The following is a 13,700-nucleotide window of genomic DNA, read 5'->3' as shown; positions in this document are numbered from 1 at the left end:
TAGGCCACGACCGCTCTGTCCCACTCTGCCCCACAGCCTGGCACATCCTGGATTGCAGAGTGCACACGCCACCACTGCGGTAGCACCCCACTGGGTGCTGTGCTCGTACGCTCACCCATCAGCTGCCCACCACTCAACGAGACCGAGTGTGCCAAGGTCAGTGCCTCCTCTCCTCCCCTGACACAGCATGGCCTCAGGCCAGGGACCTCAGCTGTCTCAAGGGCAGCAGAGGAAGCTGAGTGGGGGAAAGTTCTGGGTGCAATTCCCCACAGCCTGTCCCTAAGGATTTGCAGTCCCAAATCCACATTGCTCTCAGTTTTTTCTTCGCTCTGAGTACATTGTTCACTCAGCACACCCATGAACATGCCATGCCCCAGCATCCCTAGGACCCTCATGCAGACCCAGTCCTGCTTACACACAACATGCACAGGCCCTAGTCAGTCTGTGACGGGCTCCAGCCCCAGCAGGGACAGCTGTAAGTGTGGCACACCTGAGGCATTTGAAGATTTGACTGTGGCCTAGGAAACAAAGGAACATACATGGTCATGCACACCCACACATAGGAAATTACTCCTGCATACCCACAGAAACACATGCACATGCACAATGCATTCTCAATGCATTGCTGTATCTCTTTCACTGAAGAGCAGCAGAGCTGTAACGGAGTTTGCCCCCATTTTAGGGATGAGAAAATTAAGCCCTGGATGAAAGGACCACTTCTGTAGCCTGAGTTCATACCACTTACCCAACTGCACCCCTTCTTCCCTGACCTTATAGACAGGGTAGCACGACAGCTACGAGCCAGGAAGGCAGCGGTTTTGGGAATGACAGGAGGCTTGCACCTCTTCCAGGCTCCAGCCTTGCTGTCAGTTGGCCCAAGCAATCAGGGTGGTCCAGGGGCCCAACCTTCCTCCGCTCAGCAGGGCTTGGAGCTCCTGCCTTGTGACATCATGAGAGGAAGAGTGGAGACTCTTGGACTCCTTGAGCTGTTTCCTGGGCCCTTGGCTCCTGGCCCGGGACAGGGGTTTTCCCACTCACCTCCCCATTCTCTCCCTCTAGGTTGGGGGCTCTGTGGTGACTTCCTTGGAAGGGTGTTGCAGGACATGTGAGTGAGTAGGGTGGGAGTCCGGGGGGGGGGGAGGGTGCTAGATGGAGGAGGGGATGAGGTGGCAGCTCTACAGGTATGAGTAGATTAAGAAAGAATGTGCCCTCCTCAATGAGGCTTGCGGCACTGGCACAGACCCGCAGGTGGTCATGCTCTTGTCCCAGTATAAGACTTCTGCTCTGGAGGCAGTGGACACCACTATCTTGCATTCAGGAGGCCACCACTCTACTGTCTCCTTCCCTGGCCCTGATGCCCCTAACATAAGTTCTTCTTGGTGGTCAAGAGCCCTGGCTGTAGAGGTGCTTTCTGTGTGCCCTGCTGGGTCAGAGACTGTGCATCCTTTCTTATCCCTGGCTCCTGCAGCCTTTAACACCTGGAACCTCCTGCCCCTGCCCAAGTGCATGCATGCCACCTCATGCATGCACCAACCCTGTCCTTGGAGGCTGTTGAATTTAAGACTTTTTCAGTTCACATCACCTACTCCAGGAATGTTGGGCTCAGAGCCATTGGTTGAACCATGTCCCTCTCCTCAGATTCCCTGGGGACCCTGTTTCCTGTGGTCCTCATGAACCCTCTCTCTCCTCCACGAATTAGTGCCCACTGTCACCCAGGTACTCTGCCCAGAAACCCACTGCACTGGTAGCAGGCAGCTGCCTTGCTGTTTCCAACCACATTTCTTCTTCTAGGGGTCCAAGCTCTGGGGGTAGGACTGGGGGAGGGTCCCTGCCCCCTACCTCTGGGAAAAGGCCATTTGACCCACAGCGCATGCTGGGTAGCAAACATGACCTCTGAACTTGCATGGGAATGCCTCAACAGTGCCTGCTCAGCTGGTGCCCACCAAGGCCTCCACCACTTTGCTCTGTTGGGCACTTAGCCAGTTGTCTAGGAGCTGAGGGTCATGGCAGGAACAGCCCTCAGCTGTCCTGCTCCCTGAGACCAAAGAATAAAGTGGGTTAGTTCTGAGCACCGGTCAACTAGTCAGTGGTAAACCTTTAGGTGGTGGTGCCAAGGCCAGGAGAAAGGAGTTCACCCCATTCCTGGAGGGCACCCCAGCTTACACAGTGAGTTCATACATCCAGCATATATTGTCAAGCACCATCTATGTGCCTGGCCCCATGCTGGGCATTCCCCACAGCATAAACAAGATAACTAGTAAAATACATTATGGGGTGGAGGTATTGAGCTGCTGTCACTTGGGGACCTTCATCAAGGAAAAGAATACCAAAGCATGAATCTGCACTCAGGTGTGAACAGTGAATATTTGTTTGGTGTTAGAATAACTTAAATTGTGGAAGGGACTCATGCAAAAGGCAGCCCTGAAGCTAATATGTCAACCACACAAATATATCTGGTAGGACAGTTATGGAGTCCTGGATGAGAAAAGAGCAAGGGGGAGGGTTGGATGGAGGAAAGGGAGATCGAGAAAGACCCCAGTGGGGAGATACAGGAGGAGACAGGTGTAAACTGCTGAAGGAAGTGTGGGCACTTACAACCCACATGATCAGTTGTCCATGAGAGGCATCCAGGTACCAGTTGCCATCACCGGGTCTGTGGGTGGTGACTCCTTGGCATCGTCTGATTGATATGAAACTGAGCAAACCTGATGTGTGACGTGTCCACCAGAGACTGGGGTTTCTGAGCATTCAAAATACTGCACAGTCTTGTTACAAACTTTCTCAGGAAACTGAAGCTCAAGGACATGGCCCAGTTCACCAGCAGGGGGCACCGAGCCTGGCGGGGATGGGGAGAAGGCAGTCTGTCCACCCAGGCCTTGTCCTCTGGGTCCCTTGCTCACACTGCTGTCTTCCTCCTTCAATGGACTCTGGTTCCTCCCAGAGCCCTAGGCTGATGGGCAGGGGCACACACATAGGCACACACACGGGCACCAGCATGAAAGGGAAGGCTCTGCAGCATGACACTGCCTGCTACAGGGAGCCCAGCCTGGCCACAGGTGCCCTATCCCCTCTACCCTCAGGTAAGGAGGACGGACGCTCCTGCAAGAAGGTGACCATCCGCATGACCATCCGCAAGAATGATTGCAGGAGCAACACCCCGGTGCGTGGTGCCCGTGTGGCCATGGGAGGGGCCCAAGGAGAGGAGTGGGGTTGGGATGCTTCATTGGCCCGCCTTCTCCAGGTGAACCTCGTGTCCTGCGATGGAAGGTGCCCCTCCGCCAGCATCTACAACCACAACATCAACACCTACGCCCGCTTTTGCAAATGCTGCCGCGAGGTGGGGCTGCAGCGGCGCTCTGTGCAACTCTTCTGTGCCACCAATGCCACCTGGGTGCCCTATACGGTGCAGGAGCCCACTGACTGTGCCTGCCAGTGGTCCTGAGGCCTGGGAGGCCTGAGAGGCCTGGGAGGCCAGGGCTGCCCCTGCTACCCCTACCTTCTGCTTCCAGTTGGCTCAATGCTGTCATGGTTAGTGTTAAAGGTGGTAGAGAGCTGCTACATTTGGGGGACAGAATGGTAGGCAGAGTCCCTATGAGAGCCCAGAAGGGCCACACCTGACATGCCTGGCTCCTTTACTGGGCACCCCCTCCACACATGGGAAAATGCTATAGCTAAAGGCTCCATAAACAACTCTCTTCGGCTTGAGGTTGGTAGAGAGCCACAGATTCAGGAACACCAGCCTTGGCACATCTGAATCTAGCCAGTTATGAAGCGGGTGATTTTTTTCCTGTGTACCTGGGGCCAAGATCAATTGCAGAGTTAGTATACCCTGACCCTTTTTCTCTTAGTCCTATTGACCATGAGAAAAACACAGTAAAAGGAAAGGGGCCTTCTCTGAACCTTCAAGCCCATGTGAAGCTACCCAGGACTTCCCAAAAGCAAAGAAAGTGGGATGGAGGATCTGAGTCCCCTCCTCCAAATCTGTGAGCTCAGGCCCTTCAGGTCCTCTGACCTGCAGGAGGGATGCCCTGGTATCCTGCTATTGTAACTGAGAAACAAATATGGGCCTTCTTAGCAGGTTGCAAAGGCTCAGTCCAGCCCCCCAGCTCTCAGCCTTGTTTGCAATGAGCCCTTTCTCCAAGGAAACAGGATCTTCAGAGGCCTGAGTGACCCCATCCATTCCAGGCTCCATAGGTACAGGAGGGTGTCCTTCAGCACAAACTACAACTCTATGAAACCCCGATGTCCCTGAGACTCCCATAGCCTGTTTCCAAAATAGTCTGCTTCCTAAGAACAGGGCTGCAGCACCTCCTGCCCCAACTCCAGGTCCTCCTGCCCAGCTTGCCTCTGTGCCTCTGGATCTGAAAGGATTGAACAGTAGAGCTCCTCAAGCCCCAGCATTACCTGGGCTTCTGCACCCCTTAGAGCCAGGGGGGTTATGACAGGATGGTCCCCACCTGTCCTCATAAGCCTCTCTGCTCCTATGTCTGTGTTCTACTCCTGTGTCAATAAATCATGGGAAACCTTCAGTCTCAGAGCTTCTGGGGGTGCACGCTTGCTTTCAATCTGCAGGAGCATCTGCTAGGATAAGAATTCTCTCTTTATGGACCTTGAAGATGAGGATTTCTGCTTTCTTATCCATGCTCAGGTTCTGCTCCATTTGGAGCAGACCTTCAGAGGAGGTTCTGCCTAGTTAAGAATGGACTAATCAGAGACCGGTTTCCAGAAGGAAGAGGCGGGGAGAAGGGTGAAGGAAGAGGACACTGAATGCAGGTGAGGGAATTGGGAGGGTTGGAGTGGGTGGGGCCAATGCAGATGCTGTCCCAGAAGGTGTGTATGGGGCATACCCTCATCATGGCCTCTCAGGAGCTTCAAATTAGTTTCCCTGTTGCTCTCCTAGAGCTCAGCTGGCTGCAGAAGACTGCAGAGAATCCCAGCAATAGGTTCTTGGTGACTCCTCACCTTGAAATGACTATAGGCTCACCAAAGAAGCAAGTAGGGAGTATGTTGCTGAGTTGTGGGGAAGAGGAATGGGCAGCATCCCTCACCAGAGGGCGTAATGCTAGGAGCCTGACTCAGTGCTCATGGGGCAAGTAAGTGTTCCATTCCCCTGAAAAGAATAAATCCTGTATTTTGGACACCAAGACTTGGAAACTTAGGTTTTCACATATAAGTTTCTCCTCTTATGGCACATCTACCTCTAACATGGACCTTAGGACTCTTCCTAAAGAAAAAGTAGACTTACAGTCTATTAAGCAGCATATTCCTCCCCCACCCCAGCTCCTCCACTACTGATACTTTTATCCAAAAGGCAGAGAGTGATCCTCTGTGCGCTAGTTCACTTCCCAAAAGACAACAGCTGGTCTAAGCCAAAGCTAGGAACATGAAGTTCCCTCTGGTTTTCCCATGTAGAGGCAACCACTTGTTGCTCCTGAAGTGTACTATAGCGGGAAGCTTGATTGGAATCAAAGACGGGATTCAAAGCCAGGGATCCCAAAATGGGACACAGCACACTTATAAATAATAAATGGATCAAAGAAGCCACAATGAAAATGAGAAACATTTTAATCTGCATGATTATGAAATAATGACTCATTAAATTTGTGAGCTATAGTTAGAGAATTAGGACATTCAGCCTTAATAGTGCACTTCATATTTCTTAATTTCCCATCGCTACGGTGAGACATGAAATGAGACACAGCTTCCAAACTTTCCCCATCACCAATGATGATCAGTCCTTTCCTTTGCCATAAGCACAATCCCTAAATCACATATCAACAGCTTTCAGTATTAAATTTAGAGTTCAGTGAAGCATGACTTCAAATATATCTTTAATGCAACTTGATTTTAAACTCCAACTTCCTATTGTATGTGAAGTTATATTAGGACATAAGGCAGTTCCTCAAGCATTGCCAATGTTTGTTGACTGCTCATCCTCCCTTCACCACCACTTCATCTGTATGTACATATGAGAAAATGGCCTATGAGTACAGCTGCTATATAGATGGGAAGGGAGCATTAGGTCAAGTTAGTCAGCCTTGGCCTCCACATCTTTTGATAAATGTCTGATTTATGTCTGATGTCTGGCAGGGTGGTCTGCTCCCCACCTCCTGACACTCCTGACCCAGTGTCAGAAGGCTTTCCTTCCTAGGTTCCAGTTGGTTCCAGCTGCTTCTCTCTTACCATATTACTTAAAGGAGACTATCAATTTCAGTGATTAAACCCTATTGCTGGAATCACTGAGGCCTGGCTGTCCACCCAGCACCGCCTCCTGAAAGCCAACCTTCTGCTCCATCTTTTTGTACCAAACTCCCAGTCTTCTTTCCCGAGTTCTCTCCTGGGGAGAGCAATTCTGTTTAGGTTAAGACACTTTAGTGAAAGATTAACATGAGGAAAATCAACAACCTATTCTGGAGGGTGAGGACCCTAGACTTTAATCAGTGTTGCCCATCTGATCTCCAAAATGTCAGTACCAGCAGTGCTTCTATTTGGAAAGGTTTGTTTAAATGTAAAAACACACACAGACTTTAATTGAGCCACTATTTCTAGATACCCATTAGGGGTAAGTGTTAAGCACAGTGGCTATGATGCCCCTTGGGATACCCACATTCCCTATCAGAGTTCCTGGATTCAAGTTCTGGCTCCACTCCTGACCCCAGCTTCCTGCTATCCCAGGCACTGGGAGAGAGTAGGAGATGGCTCAGATGCTTGGCTCCCTACCAGCCATGTAGGAGACTCAGACTGAGTTCCAGCCTCCAGACTTCAGCCTTACTTGGATCAGCCCCCACATCAGCTGTTGCAAACACTGAGGAGTGAACCAGCAGATGGAAATTCGATTTGCCCCTCTGTCTCTTTCTGTCTTTTAAGTAAATGAGTGTTAAAGATGCCATGCCTGGGTTTACAGCTACTATAACACTGGTGTCAATCACCTTAAAAGAACTGAGAGGAAGTTGTGTTCACACTGACAGGCCTCCTCTGTGTGGACAAAAAAGGCGATCCACCATGCCCGACCTGTATGTCACCCTGGCCTCTTACTCCACACTGGTCGCTGATGAGAGTGCATGGCTCACTCCTAGCACACACCTCCAGATACTCCCTAAAGGAGCAGTTACTTCATTAAGCTACAGAAGCATAAAGATAAAACCCATCAGAGGAGAAAACCAACAAGCCATTATTGAAATGCCTAAGAGTAAACAGAGGTAGAAGAAAACAAACAAACAAACAAACAAGGAAGACAATAAGGAAGACTCTCCCAAAGGAACTCAAAAACACTTCAGTTTTAGAATGTGAAGATGGATAGAGGAATTGCTTGGAAAAAAAAATTTAATGACAAGACTACTCAAAAATGAGAAGCAAATGTAGGAATTCAAAAAATCCATACACAACATGAATGGAAACATTTTCCATAAGATAGAAACCTCAAAATTAAACTAAATTAGAGAAATAAAAAAATTCACTATTCCAAACAAAGATTACAGTGGAAAGCCTTAGCAACAGACTTGGAGAAACAAAAGAAAGAATCTCTGAATTAGAAGATAAATCTTTTTTTAATTTATTTTTATTGGAAAGTCAGATATACAGAAAGGAGGAGGAGAGACAGAAACGAAGATCTTCTGTCTGTTAACTCACTCCCCAAGCAGCCGCAACGGCTGGAGCAGCTCCAATCCAGGGCCAGGAGCCTGGAGCTTCATCTGGGTCTCCCACATGGGTGCAGGGTCCCAAGGCTTTGGGCTGTCTTTGATTGCTTTCCCAGGCTACAAGGAGGAAGCTGGATGGGAGGTGGAGCTGCCGGGATCAGAACTGGTGCCCATATGGGATCCCAGCATATGCAAGGCAAGGACTTTAGCCGCTAGGTTATTATGCCCAGCCCAGAAGATGAATCTTTTGAAGACTCTCATTTAGACAAAAAAGAACAAAAGGAAAAAACAAAAATAGTGTTCAAGACTTATGGGATACTATCAAATGAGCTAGCATACATGTTTTAGGAGTTTCTGAAGGCATGTAAAGAGAATGGATTAGAAGACCTACATGATGACACAATGTAGTCAAGCTTTCCACAGTAAAACACAAGAGATTCTAAAATGTGCATGAGAGAAAATACAGATAACCTTCAAAAACTCTCCAATTAGATGTATAGCTCACTTCTCTTAGAAATTCCACAGGTAAGGAAAGAAAGGAGAGACATAGTCTAGGTCTGAGAAGAAAGGGATTTCAATTCAGATTACTATATCCAGCAAAAATCTCAGTTACATGTGAAAGCAAAATAAAGACTTTCCAAAAACAAATGGAAAGAATTTGCCACCACCTGTAATACCTAAGTATGTGCTACACACAGAAATAGAGAATGATAATTGCCATAACCAAAGAAGGTGAAGGTAAACGATTTCCTAGTAAAGGCACAAAGGATAGCCAAAGCAGACAGTGAGGATAATTATGTTAAAATGGTAGGACCAACTTGCCATCTTTCAATAATCCTAAATGTTCTCCCATCAAAATATATGCACTGGTTGACTGGATTTGAAAAAACAAGAAACATAACTCACCAACAATGATACATAAGTGCTGAAAGTAAATTAATAGAAAAATATATTCCATACCCAATGCCAGGTCACCTATTTTAAAAAGTTTTTAATGGGGCCCGGTGGCATGGCCTAGTGGCTAAAGTCCTCGCCTTGAAAGCCCCGGCAGCTCCACTTCCCATCCAGCTCCCTGCTTGTGGCCTGGGAAAGCAGTCGAGGACGGCCCAAAGCTTTGGGACCCTGCACCCGCACGGGAGACCCGGAAGAGGTTCCTGGTTCCCGGCTTCGGGTCGGCGCACACCGGCCCGTTGCGGCTCACTTGGGGAGTGAATCATTGGACGGAAGACCTTCCTCTCTGTCTCTCCTCCTCTCTGTATATCTGACTTTGTAATGAAATAAATAAATCTTAAAAAAAAAGTTTTTAATGGATCTAAAAAAAAAAACATAGTCTCTAATAATAATGGGAGCTATCAATCCCCCATTTTCATCAACAGACAGATTGACCAGACCCAAAAAAAAATCAACAAAGAAACAACAGAATTAATCTGTTCTATGGACCAAATTGACCAAATTGATATCTATAGAACATTTCATCCCACAGAAGCAAAATTCACATTTTTTATCAGCCTATGGAACCTGCTGTAGGATAGGCCACACTCTAGGCCATAAAGCAAGCCTCAGCAAATTCACAAAAATTAAAATCACACCATGTATCTTTTCTGAACACTAAGAAATGAAGCTGGTGATGAACAACTCAAAAAACTGCAGGAACTATTCAGACACATAGACTGAACAGCATGCTTGGGAATGAACAGCACATCACAGAACAAAATCAAACGGGGAATAAAAATATTTCTAGAAATGAATGAGGGTAACAGCTCAACCTATCAACACAGGAATCACTACAGTTATCTATCAATATATTGAAACATCTGGAAAAACTGATATATCTATGGACACATACAATCTATAGAAACAGAGTCATAATGACATCAGAAACTTCAACAGACCAATAACTAAGATGAAGATTGAATCAGCAACAAAAATCCTCCCAAGAAAGAAAAGTCCAGGAAAGATGGCTTCACTGATGAATGCTACCAAACCTTCCAAGAACTAATTCCAATTCTTCACAGTTAATTCAAAACAATAAAACAGGAGGAAGTCCTCCCAAACTCCTACTATGAGGTCAATATGATTTTAATTCCAAAACCAGAAAGAGATATCACACAGAAAGAAAACTGTGTGCCAATATCCCTGACAAATATACATGCGAAACCTCAACCAAATACTAGCTAATCTATTCCAACAACACATCAAAAAGATCATCCATCCCCTCCAGCTGTAGGCACCTGCCTAGGTTGCCTTGTACCTAGGCAAGTGTTACACTCCTGGGGGAAAAGCAGCCAATAGCTGGCACGCATTCTGGGACTGGTTAATGCCACATTTGTGTTAACTATATCAGTATTCCAACACAGTTGCTTGCTCTCTCTCTCTCTCTCTCTCTAAAAATTAAGTGGGGAAGGCAGGAAATTCTGGGTGACACACACCGCTCTGGCCCCCAGACAGGGGAGCTACAGATTGTCCAGGGAAGGGAAGTCTGGAGACATATTGCAGAGAGTGTGGCTGAGAGCATGTCTGACAGGCAAAGAATGACTTCTGGGGTATTTTGCAAACCTGGCCACTGCACTCATGGGTAGGCAAGGGAACAAAGATGGAGTGGTTTAGAAGAGGGAAACCAGAGGGCATGTCTGGGTCAGACCAAGGCACCCACCAATGTGGGAGACCTGAGCTGGGCTAAAGAGCATTGCCTGCCACCCATGAGAAAAAGCAAAAGCTGGGGCTGAGGGGTATGCCTGGCTGGGCTAGGCCACAGTATCTGCCATGAATGTCAGAGCAAGAGGTGGACCATATCAAGCTGGGTCACAGGCACTCACAAGAATACAAGAGACCTGGATCTGGGGGCAGATTCTGTAGAGGAACTGTAGGCTTGTCTCTGTGACTGCAGCACTTACTGGCTTGTGCAGAGATGGAGGTTGTGACAGACCAAACCAAGTTGGACCACAGAACTAACCTAATAGGAAAGCCATCTGACAATCATGGAAACTGGGGCTGGGAAGAAACTGGGGTAGACCAGGCTGCAGCACTTGCCAGCACATGCAAGGGCCAGGTCTGAGGACAGACCATGCCAAGCAAGGCTGCTGCCCCACTGGCACGTGTGAGATCCAAGGCTCCAAGCAGGCCTGGTATGGGGAAGGTGGGCTCCCCTACTAAGCTGTGTCTGTGACTGGTGAGTGCAAGAACTAGGGCTGGGGTCATGCTAGGCTGGAGAAGGCTGAAGCACGTCTCAGTATATGTAAGAGCCAGGTCTGGGGGTGGGTAAGACTGAGCTAAGCCATAGCACCCACAGGTGTGCACAAGAGTTGGATGGGATATGGGCTGAGCTGGGCTGGGATAGGCCACAGCAGAGACTGGCACACACAAAAACTTGGGCTGGGGCAGGGCCTGATGGGGAGTTATTAGGCTGCTACTAGGCTGCAGCACCCACTGGTATACATGGGGACTGGGTCTGTGGGGAGCTGGCTGAAACATTTGTTCCACCCACCTTCCTCTATACCTGACCTTCCCCATCCTAATCAGAGGTCCACATAGACAGGCAGCCTCTCAACTGTACAAACAATATTAAAAAGAAAATTTTTAAATTTTAAAAAGATCATTCATCCACACCAAGTGGACTTTATCCCTAGTATGCAGGAATGGTTGAACATATACAAGTCATTAAGTGTGATACGTGACATTAGCTTCCTGAAGAATAAAAAACATATAATTATCTCAACAAACACAGAGAAAAACATTTGATAAATGCAACATCTCTCTCACAATAAAAATCTTAAGCAAACTGGGTATATAAGCATCATTCCTCAACATGATCAAGGCAATACTATCAAATTTCGAGACATTACCACTAAGATCCAGAAACCAGCCAAGGGTGCCCACTCTCACCATTGTCATTCAATGTAACTGTGGAAGTTCCAGCCAGAACTATTAGGTAAGAAAAAAAAATAAAAGGGATTTATTCATTTATTTGTTATTAGAAATGCAGATTTACAGAAAGGACAGAGAAAAAGGTCTTCCATCCAGCAGTTCACTCCCTAAATGGCCACAATGGCCAGAGCTGAACCAATCTGAAACCAGGAGACAAGAGCTTCATCTGGGTCCCCCAAGCAAGTGCAGGGTCCTAAGGACATGGGCCATCTTTTGTTACTTTCCCAGGTCATTAGCGAAGACCTAGATTGGAAGTGGAGCAGCCAGGACATGAACTGGTGTCCATATGAGTTGGAACCAATTTGAAGGTGGAAGATTAGGCTGATGAGCCATGGCACCAGCTCTCTCTTCTGCTGCCCCCCAAAAGAACGGGAAACCAATTGGAAAGGAGGAAGTCAAGCAATCTTGCTCGCAGATGACGTATTTCTCTATATAGGGGAACCAGAAGACTCTGCCATGGGTTTTCTCTTCTTTCTTTCTATAATTGTGCCTTTCAAGTAAAAATAAAATGAACCTTTTTAAAAAATCTACTCTAAACTCATCAAGGATCTAAATCTATGCCCTGGTACCATCAAATTACTAAAGGAAAACATTGTGAGAACTCTAATACATAGATGCAGGAAAAGACTTCTAGGTAAAGACTCCAGAAGCATTGACAATTAAAGCACAGATGAACAAATGGGCTCACATCAATCTAAGGTGCTTCTACACTGGAAAGAAAACTGTTACTAAAATGAAGAGGCAGCCATAAGAATGGGAGAAAATATCTGCAACTTATACAACCTATAGCTGATTATCATCCAGGATTTATAAAGAACTCCAGAAACTCAACAACAACAAAACAAATAATCTAGTTAAGAAATGGGCAAAGGATGTGAACAAGCATTTTTTGAAAGATGAAATTCAAATGGCTAATAGTCATGAAAACATGCTCAGGTTCTGTAGCTATCAGGGAAATGCAAATAAAAGCCATAATGAGGGTCATTTCACCATAGTGAAAATGGCTATCATACAGAAATCAGATAACAGTAAATGCTGGTGAGGATGTGGGTGAAAAGGTACCCTAATTCACTGTAGGTAGGAATGGAAACTAGTGCAATCATTATGGAAGTCAGTATGGAGAGTCCTCAGACAACTGAAAATAGATCTACCATATAACCCAGCCATCACACTCCTAGGACTATATCCCAACAAAGTGAAATCTTCATATGAGAAAGTTCTATGTACCCACATATTTGTGGAAGCACAATTTACAACAGTTAACATAGGGAATCAACACAGATGCCCATCAACTGATGAGCTGAAAAAGAAAATGCGGTACATATATAATACGGAATACTTCTCAGCCATGAAAAGAATGAAGTCTTGACTCCTTCAGCTAAATAGTCCCAATTGGGAACCATTACACTTAGTGAAATAAGCTAGTCCCTAAAAGAAAAATACCATATTTCATCTGATCTGTGGTAACTAATACACAGACCACAAAAAATATGTAATTGCTATAAGTGAAATTAACTTGATGGGATTTAACTGCTATTTAAACAGCCTGTCTCTAAATTCCTAATAGTATGATTTCCATTTTTTTCTTTTCCCTCTACTTGCCGTGTCATGATATCTTTATCTTGCTGGCATGCTAAGCTTGTGATTGTGAAGCTAAAGGAAAATATGCCATTGCAATAATATGAAAAAAAATGAAAGGAGAGACAGGGAAAGGGGAGAGAGGTCCCTATGCTTCTAAATTTTGTATTATGAAATCTACTCATCTTATATAAATAAAAAAATAAGCAGACATGCGTAAGCCTTGGAACCTGTAAATATAATACATGTCAAGAGGAGCTTTGCAAATGTGATTAAAATAGGGACCTGGGATGCGGATTTGTCTTGGATTCTGCTGACAGATCCATTGTAATCAGAGGATCTTTATTATAAAGGGGAAGCCAATGGTTTGGTCAGAAAGTGGGGATACATGCTGACAGAAGTTGAGACACGAATGATGTACTCTGAAGTTGGAGGAAGGGGGCCCTAGGCAAGGAAGGCAGGGAGCCTGTAGAAGCTGGCTATCAAGGAAAGAGATTCTCCCAAGAGCTTCCGTGGGAACCTAGGCTTGAGGCCAGGGCAATTGAGTACAGACGTTCACCT

General features: G+C 46.5%; 1 protein-coding gene across 1 annotated transcript in view; it reads left to right on the top strand.

Moving 5' to 3' along the window:
* Window positions 1–3,554, top strand: part of OTOG (otogelin) — a 68,453-nt gene extending 64,899 nt beyond the window's left edge. Inside the window, exons 53-56 of the mRNA XM_058662281.1 lie at window positions 37–156; window positions 1,060–1,105; window positions 3,081–3,160; window positions 3,242–3,554. Of these exons, the coding sequence (XP_058518264.1) occupies window positions 37–156; window positions 1,060–1,105; window positions 3,081–3,160; window positions 3,242–3,442 (447 nt within the window). The 3' untranslated portion in view covers window positions 3,443–3,554. The remainder of the gene's footprint in view (window positions 1–36; window positions 157–1,059; window positions 1,106–3,080; window positions 3,161–3,241) is intronic.
* The last annotated feature ends 10,146 nt before the right edge of the window (window positions 3,555–13,700 follow it).

This window comes from Ochotona princeps, chromosome 4 (assembly GCF_030435755.1).
Source record: "Ochotona princeps isolate mOchPri1 chromosome 4, mOchPri1.hap1, whole genome shotgun sequence".
NCBI lineage: Eukaryota > Metazoa > Chordata > Mammalia > Lagomorpha > Ochotonidae > Ochotona > Ochotona princeps.
The sequence above is the reverse complement of the archived record's forward strand: the minus strand, read 5'-3'. Positions and strand labels throughout refer to the sequence as shown.